We start from the raw sequence: 9,022 nt of genomic DNA, 5'->3' as shown, positions 1-9,022 counted from the left end.
TTTTTTATTATCCTTAACGACTAACTGCGCTATGTTACAACGATTATATACAAAATAATAGATTCAGGTGCTATCCAACACTTTCGACCTGTTTCTCGTCTTACGTTTACTTGATTCACATCAGAATCGTCTGTGTCTCTACTTTCACAACAATTATCAAACTCCTAGAGTACAAATATACGTTCGCGTGTAGTCCACACGTCGGACGCGTTTGCGCGGCGTCCTCAACGACAAGCTAGTATAATACACGAAGAAACTACTCTCTATTCTTTTTTTCTGTTTTTCTGTTTTCTTTCTTTATTAACATCATACACAAGGCTAGTCTACAACGGTCAGATTACGAAAATGTTTAGCGTCGAACGAGTCTCGTGCGCACACACACCGTGAAATGTCGCCCTCGTTCCCGACGTGAAATCACTCTCAAACATCGATCAACAAATTCGGCAACAAACGACACTCCCCCAAACGAAAGGAGAGACTTTTCCCCGGTCGTGGCCTTCAGCAACGCCTTTGGTATAATAGTAATATTCGTTCGCGCTGAGCGAGGTCCCGATTACATGAAGATTACATTTGTTCCTCGTCCGTTAAACATTAATCTATACGTCCTCGATATAATAGCGATTTTCGTCGCGTCGTCGCGTATCGGCGGGAAATGGGATTCTGCGAATTAAGCGTAATTGTGCGTCTCGAGTCTCGCCAAGTTCGTAAACTGAAAATGCATACCAATGAACGATTTAAAAATCAACGTCGAGTCGAAAGAAACGTGTATACGCGGTGATGGTGAATGAGTTGTGTCCAATCTACCATCGCCAATTAGCCTCCTTTCTCTCGTTTCTTTTTTCTATCAAATATCCAAACTCGGAGAGCCAGCAGGCGAGAACATTTTTGTCCTCAGTGGCAAATTATCGCGTGTCCGTCCGAGTTTGTCGACGATGAAACGAAATGCGAATTCGGAAAGCGTTGTGGCGCGCGGGTCAACGAGTCAGAGGCCGTCATCGATCTTGTCGGACGGTTAAATATTCAGGAGCTGTCCTTCTGGCTACTGTCGAAACCGCCGTCCATTTTCTGGTGGATCTTTCTCTCTTTCTATATATGTATATATGTATATATATATATATATATGTACACACACGTAAATATACATAGTATACATGTGTGTGTTTTTAACGAGCGAATCGCGTTCGAGAGTCAGATCTCAAAATATCGAACACGGTAGAAGGGCCCCGCGGTGCTGTTCAGGTTGCGGTCGTTTCCTCTATAAATCGACAACGCGCGACAGAGCCGACCCATATTTTGACAGACTCACGAATAATTCGTCTCGTTTCGCCGTCTATATCGAGCGCGCGCGAAACGAGATCCGATCCCAGCCTCCTCCTCCCCCCTCCGATCCCGACTTTAACTGACGTTGACGCCACGACGCCGACCAAGTAATTGATCTTATCCGGTTTAATAGATGATCGCGTTAGCCGATAGTTTGAATGGCAGCTAGGATCGGATATTGGCCGCGTTAACCGTTCTCTCCCCCTCTCTCTCTCTCTCTCTTTCTCGTGGAAGAACACGAGCCGGATCGGTGTGCATGCTGGATGAGTCCAATATCTACCGATCGGGTATTACCGAATACGTTAGAAATGTACAGAAATCTTGAAAAAGAATCCCTTATTCGATCAATTGAAAGTAAAGGAGAATCGTCGACACAGTCTCTAACAATTCCTCTGTTTCTTCGAGTGTCCTCGCGCAATTTTTTCATCGGTTGATCTGAAATTTATCAATTCGATTGCAGGAATATGCAACTAGTTGATTTCTCTCTTTGTGTCATCTGTCACCATTGGATTCAGTTCCTTTTTTTTTCCACTATCGTAACACACACAGGACCGATGCTTGCGACATAATAAACGAATAAAAATAAAGTCTGCGAGTTACTGTTCTTCTTAACCAAATTTGACAAAAAAGTGAAATGGTCGGAAAGATTCTTCCTATGTCCGAACCGTGTATTTAGGTAATCCAGTCAGGCGTACGATAGCGTACAAGATCGAGATTAGATGTCGATCAAGCTTCCACTTAACTTGTCCCTCCATCCACATATAACATAATACATAGAAAACTATATTTCTCATACTCAACACATCCGATCGGGAACGGATACGTGTCCATCGTATCATCCCGGTCGGTCTCGTGTAACAAAAACGCGCGCGTTCGCGGCGCAACTTTGCCAACGGAGTAGCGGGGAAGAATCAATAGAAGAGTCCAGGATTCTTCCATATCTTTCGCGACTGGTCTTTCTTCTCTCACGTGCGGTTCTCGCCGGTTTGCACCGACACCTCGGAACCGATCATCATCCCGTTGGTCAGCACGTTGGCCGCCGTGGGCAAGACCAGGGGACTTGGCATGGTTATCGACGGTCTGAGCCTCTCTGTCAGGGCCAGCATCACTTGGCAGTGAAGGTGTTGAATGGTGGCCAATAGATTGAGATTCGTGTCGATCAGCCCGGTGGCCGGGGAGTATCTGTCCCTCTCGACGGTGTCGACGATCTCGTCAGGCGGCAGAATCGCGGCGGCCACTTTCTGCTCGAGCTCGGTCTCCTTGATAGCGGCCGCCTTGTTTTTCTCCGCCTGCTGCTGCAGCAGCCTCTGCTGATGTTTCAGGTACGAGGTAGTGATGGGAAGACTGTAGTCGATGGGCGTGTTCTTGGGATCGAGTCCAGGGCTCCACGGCCTTGGCAACGGTTGGCTGGGCTGAGGAGACGGCGTACGACCCTCTGGCAGCATCCTTTTCCTCTTGGACGAGGCTGAACTTCTCGAGCTCGCCCGGTCCGACTCCGGGGTCCTCCTCGAGTCGGGCAGCGAGTCCGCGCTTGGCAAAAAGCTGCCGGCTACCGGCTCCTTCTTCAGCAAATTCGTGATACTCAAGGGATTGTACTTCTCCTCCTTCTCCTTATCGGCTTTCTCCTGCGTCGACGTGGTGGTCGTTGTCGATGACGACGTCGTTGTCGTCGTTGTCGTCGTCGACGTCGAAACAGCGTTGTTGCCGGTGCTCCCCTTTTGATGCCTTTGGTGTCTGTAACTGTACAGAGGCTTGCCCTCGCCGTTGTGATTTCCCTCGCGCAGCTTAGGGCTACTTTGCACCGACGTCGTCGACGCGGTGGTGAGAGTGTTGGGGCTTAATGGCGTCGCCGTTGACGTTAGCGTGCTCGTCGTCAACGGCGTCGCCGACGTCGGCTGCGGTTGATTGGATAGATTCGTGGGGCTCGGGGTGCGCGGCCGTCGTTGGCATTCCGTGCAGCCCAAAAGAAATCGCGTTACCGCCTCCCGAGGTAGGAACGCGTACGTTTCCGTGATCTGAAACAGAAAGAAAAGGTCTACGCGTCAGAGAGAGGAGATTCGGTGGAATAAAGGAAAGAAGGATCATCGTGGCGAGGCATGATGTTGTTTCGGCTTGAGCCTCGGCTACCGAGTGCCTGCCACGGGTCTAGATGTTTCTATTTCGTACGAGATAAACGAATCCAGACCTGAATCTGTCTAATTTTTTAACCTACGTACATTCACGTGTGTTAAAGATATTTAAATATACATCTGTTTCACTTCTAGCCCAATTCGGGGTTTTCTTGTATCAAAAATCTTCGACCAGACAGTTGAGAATCGTGTAGAATAAGAAAAATAGAAATTTTTAGTCGATAGTATATTCGCCATCCCGAAATCTTTTGGCATTCCAATCTTGGAACTCTGGCAAATTTCAAACCGACAACGACGCACGACGTTTCACCTAGGCGAGAGATTTGAAAGCGCACGGGACCTGCACTCGCGCGGCGTGTGAACAGCGTGAGTGACTGACCCCTTTCGTTCCGCTTCGTCAAACGTCAGGCGGCGTCACGTGGAGCTGTTTCACGCGGAACGCCCACCAAGGAAAATTCATGAGCAGTAACGGAACTTTGATGTCTTTGCGAGGAGGTATTTAGCCGGAGGGATGTTCTCTGCCTCTTAATAGGAAACGTTTCTCTCTAAGGAGGTGGAGGAGCGGCATAACTTAATCAAGAATGGGTGGCTGCGAGCCGAGAAAGGCAATGGTCGACCCCGCGTGTACACGTTCGCAAACTAGGCGTGTATGAGTGCGCGCCTACTACACGTATGCGCGCGCGGGTGGATGAAGGTGGATGTTCCGCCGGCACGCTGAAGTAATTCAATAAGATTTACCTCGAGTCTCGTCCGCGGGATGAAGAAAAGAGAGCGGCGACTGAGAAACACGGATAACGGCTTTCAGATCTACGTGACGTGCTGACGAACATTCTCGGACCAATGTGCGACAGTTCCAATTCGATCTCTTCGGGGTCAAATGTTAATCGTTTACCGGAAGTATCACGGCGGAATTACACGGAGACATTGGAGAATTGATTTTCACGCGGTGGGAATTTTAAACAGTGGAGCGCGGTGAACAATTCTTCTGACAGATTTGAGGAGAAAGTTACACTTGGTTAAACTTGGTCAAGCTATAAGCATAATTTCACCAGTATATCTTTAAGCTTGCGGAACACTGTCACAATGATTAAAAGGACGTCGACAATTTTTGGCCCCCTTGGAGGTACAGTTTGAAATTATGCTCGGATAAAATGAGAAATAGAAATGAACGGAAGAAACAGTGTTTCAGGTTACGTACTTTCTCACGTCGAAAGATATCGTTACAGCTAATTGAAAATTACACGTTAGGTTGTAAATTTTAAACTTCGATAGCATGCAACAACTTTTGCGTGAGTCGATTATATCTTTGACGAAGCAAAGGAAATGAAGGGCGATTAATAAACTACGGCTCGTGTAATGCGATTTTTATTACTCATTAACCCACTCATTAACCCATTTTAGACGCGACGAAAAGGCTCCTGTAACATTTCATACATAGCTCGATAAATATAAAAGACGGCAGTGAATTTTGATTCTATGAAATGTCGAGTAAATGATAAAATCAGATACTCGAAAATTCCAAACTGTCGTTGACGTCGATTAACAACAAATAGCGATAAAGAACACGTGATTTTTACACATATATTTCTAAGACGCACGGTTGCGAACTTGCTGCAAGCTTCTTCCATGAAAAAGTTAGAAATTAGTCGTTGCAACGATTTAAAAAGTTTAGCTAGTTTATATCCGGAATTCTCTTACTTTGCGAAACATTTTTCAACTTCGCTCGAAGACTGAAACGAGAGAACAGCCCGAGATAGTGGGATCTCGCAGCGTGTGCCGGAAGCAACCGGTACACCTGCCAAGTTTTCGTAAACAAGGTACCGTACCGAGTCGGGCGCGAGTATATTTCAGCGTTAAAACATCATCCGTCCGGAAAGGGTGAGTCGCGAGACGAAACGGGGGAGAAACGCGAGGAAGAGGGGTTGGTGGCGGCGCGGCGCGCGGAGGGTGGAGTCGCCGCGAGCCGATGAATCGCGCCTTGTTGTAACAGCGACTTAAACGGTTAAAACGGTTGCAGGGTCGCGGGCGCTAGGCTAGTGGCCGGTGCTGCACGCGTGCGTGCGTGTGCGCGCGCGACCGCGCGGCCGCGTGTGGGTGCACCAGTAAGCAGCAGGCAATGCAACAAGTGTCCTGAGGTTTTGAATCACAAGCAGATCGCGCGGCGGCCGAGAGAGAGAAAGAGGACGGCAACGCGACTCGAATGGGATAGAGGGTGGGTGGCGTGAGGGACGAGCCAAGGGGGTGAGGGGCGGCGGGAGGCCGAGGGAAGGTCGGAGGGGTTGCGAACCAGGGAGAAAGAGGAATGGACACAAGCGGAGAAAGAGGGTGAACCCAGTGATCGGGTCGCGGCGCGGAGGACGGGTGTGTCACGGAACAGATATGATACCCCGGAGAGAGAGAGAGAAAGAGAGAAAGAGAGAGGTTTACGCAAACGCGTGCCGGAACACGTGAGATGACGTGTGGTATCGAGTGTTCGACGCTTGAATGCCTCGATGCCTTCTCCCTCGGGAACGGTAAATATCGCGTGTCGCGGTCGGCCATGCAAGAATTCAGCTCGCACCATCCCGAACGGATTCGGGGTCATCGCCACCCACGCATATATGTATATATATATCCTTCTCTCTCTCCTCTGGGGAGGTCTCCGATCACCGATTGAATTCAAATCGCGCTCGGTATAGTGGACGGAAAAATTGTTTCGCCTGAGATTGATTTCGAGATTTAGATTATTTGTTTTTTTTTTTTTTAAGTAACTTTGAACTCGATTAACCTTTCAAGTATTCGCTAGAATTCTCAGAAGTAGCAGAGTAGAAAGTACACAATAAATCAATAATACGCAACATATTTTTTTTTATTTTGGCGTATTTGTATGATTGAACAGCTTGCATTGTCCGCATAATCTTTAAACGAACTGTCAATCTATTTTGAGCATCGTAAAAATGTTTTCGATTGCGTCGCGTTGACTATTTTAGTTTGAATGAAAATTTTGTGAATATCGCGCGCCAAGTGCGCCACGAGGTAATTTCTAAGCGCATCAACTCTACGAGAAAGTAACGCGCAAGTAGATATCTCTGTATGAAACTCACCGTCCTGTACGTTCTCTTTTGACCGGCATGCTTCCCTGGACGACCCTCAAGGTCAACATGGACAGCATGAATAATGTCGAAGAAGTTCTCCACGATGGCGACTTTCTTGTACACTCTTCCGGGTGGAACGGTACCCTCGGCGCCGTTTAATGTCTGAAACCAACGTGCGACATAGTTAAAAATTCAATCTAACTTTTAAATAGTCAAGCCGGTAGGGGAGAAAAAAGCGATCGATTCCGGGGGATTTATTAGAATGCATCACGTTAATGTATCCAGTTGCTATTACGTGAAACTTTGTTTAGTTGGAAAATTAAGGCAGAATTACTCGTTCATTTTGATCGGTTATTTTCCATATACTAAAGTTGAACAAATATGACGAGCGCATATTTGTTTAAAGTGAAAAAAATTTTATCGACTATGTCTTATTTTCTATTTTTTCTAATTTTGTATTAAATTCAGAAGTGATCACCTACGTTTGTACGTACGAATGCCATCTAAGTAGACAGATACAACTACGCAGCACGCAAGAAGGTCTCTACCTTTGCGTCAGATACCGAGCAGATCCCTGTAATTCCTTTACCGACGGATGTTCATGTTTTACCATCGTCGATAAATTAAATTACCTACCCTGCCGCTCTATCCGTTGTCGATAATGCAGATTTCTATAGAATCCAATCTTTTGAATTTAAATTCTCGTATCTCTTTTTTTTTTAAACACCCAGAGACATTAAAAAAAGTACAGAGTAATTCTAATAAACACTCAAACAAACATTCTCCTTCACCAAACGTTCTACTTCATCCAACATCAACTAACAAAAATGATCCGATTCGAAGAGAAGGAGAAATAATAAATAGCAACTACTTAATTTTTACCTACATTCAAATATTCAAACATTTCTCAACTTGACCTACGAAGAAGAACGCCAGTGAGACACCGTTCTACGAATATTTTCTCCGTTTCCTGCATCGTGGAAAACCGTGAGACCGAAGGGATATACAGAAAGGGAGGAGAGAAAAATCCCAAGTAGTCGAGAAACTCGATTAACTGCGGTACGCGGATGGCGTGACGGTCCGCGGGCATGGCCGTGGTCAGATTGTTCGGACGAACTTTCCGACCTTAAGAAGTTACGAGCGCATGCGCGACATTATTGTATTTCCCTAAACACCTGTTGAAGGATAAAGTTGAACTCGTGGAGAGCGGTCGGGCGGGCGGGAGGGAGGGAGGGAGGGAGGGAGGGAGTTAGAGGGAGGGGGTTTACGACTCGGTTAAGTGGCTGCGGTCAGGCGGGATAACAATGCCGATATCTAGGTGACCGCCGCCGCCGCCGCCGCCGCCTTAAGATAACACGCGGTGCGCCCGATCGAACGACCACCGTTCCTCCCTCTCCCATCCCTCGTTTCTCTCCGTCCGTTTTCCTCCGCCTTCGACCGCCGTAATTGGACGTAATCGCGGCGACGATGCCGCGCGCCACTCTTGTTCGGTCGGTCTGCCAACGGAAATCGATGCTTTCGCAAATATTAGGGCGGCGTGATCATTCAATTTTCAGAGGGCAACCGAACCGGAGCCGGATTAAAATGGAGCAGCGGTAGCAGTAGCAGCAGACTCCGGTTCGATTCCGACGACCGATTTTATACGGATATTATGCTACCCGAAGTATTTCGCGCTGCCAGGCGGCTTGCCTCTGAAAATAAACACGTCTCCGGTGGGCAGACGCGACCGCGTCTGATATAAAGTCGCGGAAAAATATTTTTGGACGAATCGATCGGGATTCGAGCGGGAGGGAAGGAAGGGAGGAAGCTGTTGAATCTTGAACGATGGATATAAATGAATAATTGAACGAGGTGTTCTTCTAATTGTTCGCCGTTGGAAGATTGAAGATAGAGACAAACAAGGAATACAGAAATAAATTTGGAAGAAGGAAATTTTGGGTGTTTCGTGTATAATTCGTGAATAATTGGCCGTGCAACGTCACTCGTGACAGGATCTGGACGAGATGTACTTAATATCGAGTACTTAATACCTTACGAATTCGCATCTCCTCGAATTATTGAACAAGATGTCGCGAGTTCTAATGAAAAGACACGCGAGATATCTCATCTATAAAGCGTCACGCGAACAATATTGCGTTGCAAGATATCTCGTCCAAAGCGTATCGTGCACGATATCACGTGACGAGATATTTCGTCCATAGATGCGAAAGGGTTAAGTGGATAAGATGTCGAGTATATCGTTCTACAACGATAATCTAAATAGCTTATTTTCTTGCTACCCTAATCATTGGACTGCGGACGTTTGTGCAATTTTTATCTACGTCGGATACATTTACGTATTTATGCATGTTGCACATAATCTACAAATTTGTGCAATCTTCAGTTTCTCAAAAATGCCGAGTAGCTACTCGGTTTTAGATATTTCTTCGATTTTAAATTTTAGCTTTAAACGAACTTTAAAAGTTGAGAGCGTTTAAAAGTTCTGTGCGAGTACATCCT

At 46.7% G+C, this 9,022-nt stretch overlaps 1 protein-coding gene and 1 long non-coding RNA gene across 8 annotated transcripts in view; one reads left to right on the top strand and one right to left on the bottom strand.

Annotated features, from left to right (window-relative positions):
• Positions 1 to 9,022, top strand: part of LOC122537849 — a 175,424-nt gene that overhangs the window by 24,245 nt on the left and 142,157 nt on the right. The window lies entirely within an intron of this gene.
• LOC122537848 (mucin-5AC-like) overlaps positions 1,146 to 9,022 on the bottom strand; it is a 97,380-nt gene continuing 89,503 nt past the window's right edge. For all 4 annotated transcript variants that reach the window (XM_043671461.1, XM_043671459.1, XM_043671458.1 and 1 more), the window contains exons 3-4: positions 6,533 to 6,685; positions 1,146 to 3,335 (exon numbers count right to left, since the gene is read on the bottom strand). In XM_043671461.1, the coding sequence (XP_043527396.1) occupies positions 2,286 to 3,335; positions 6,533 to 6,685 (1,203 nt within the window). In that variant the 3' untranslated portion in view covers positions 1,146 to 2,285. The remainder of the gene's footprint in view (positions 3,336 to 6,532; positions 6,686 to 9,022) is intronic.

The sequence above is a fragment of the Frieseomelitta varia genome, unplaced genomic scaffold, assembly GCF_011392965.1.
Source record: "Frieseomelitta varia isolate USP_RPSP 00005682 unplaced genomic scaffold, Fvar_1.2 scaffold_934, whole genome shotgun sequence".
Lineage (NCBI taxonomy): Eukaryota > Metazoa > Arthropoda > Insecta > Hymenoptera > Apidae > Frieseomelitta > Frieseomelitta varia.
Note: the sequence above shows the minus strand (reverse complement) of the source record. Positions and strands in the feature narration are given on the sequence as shown.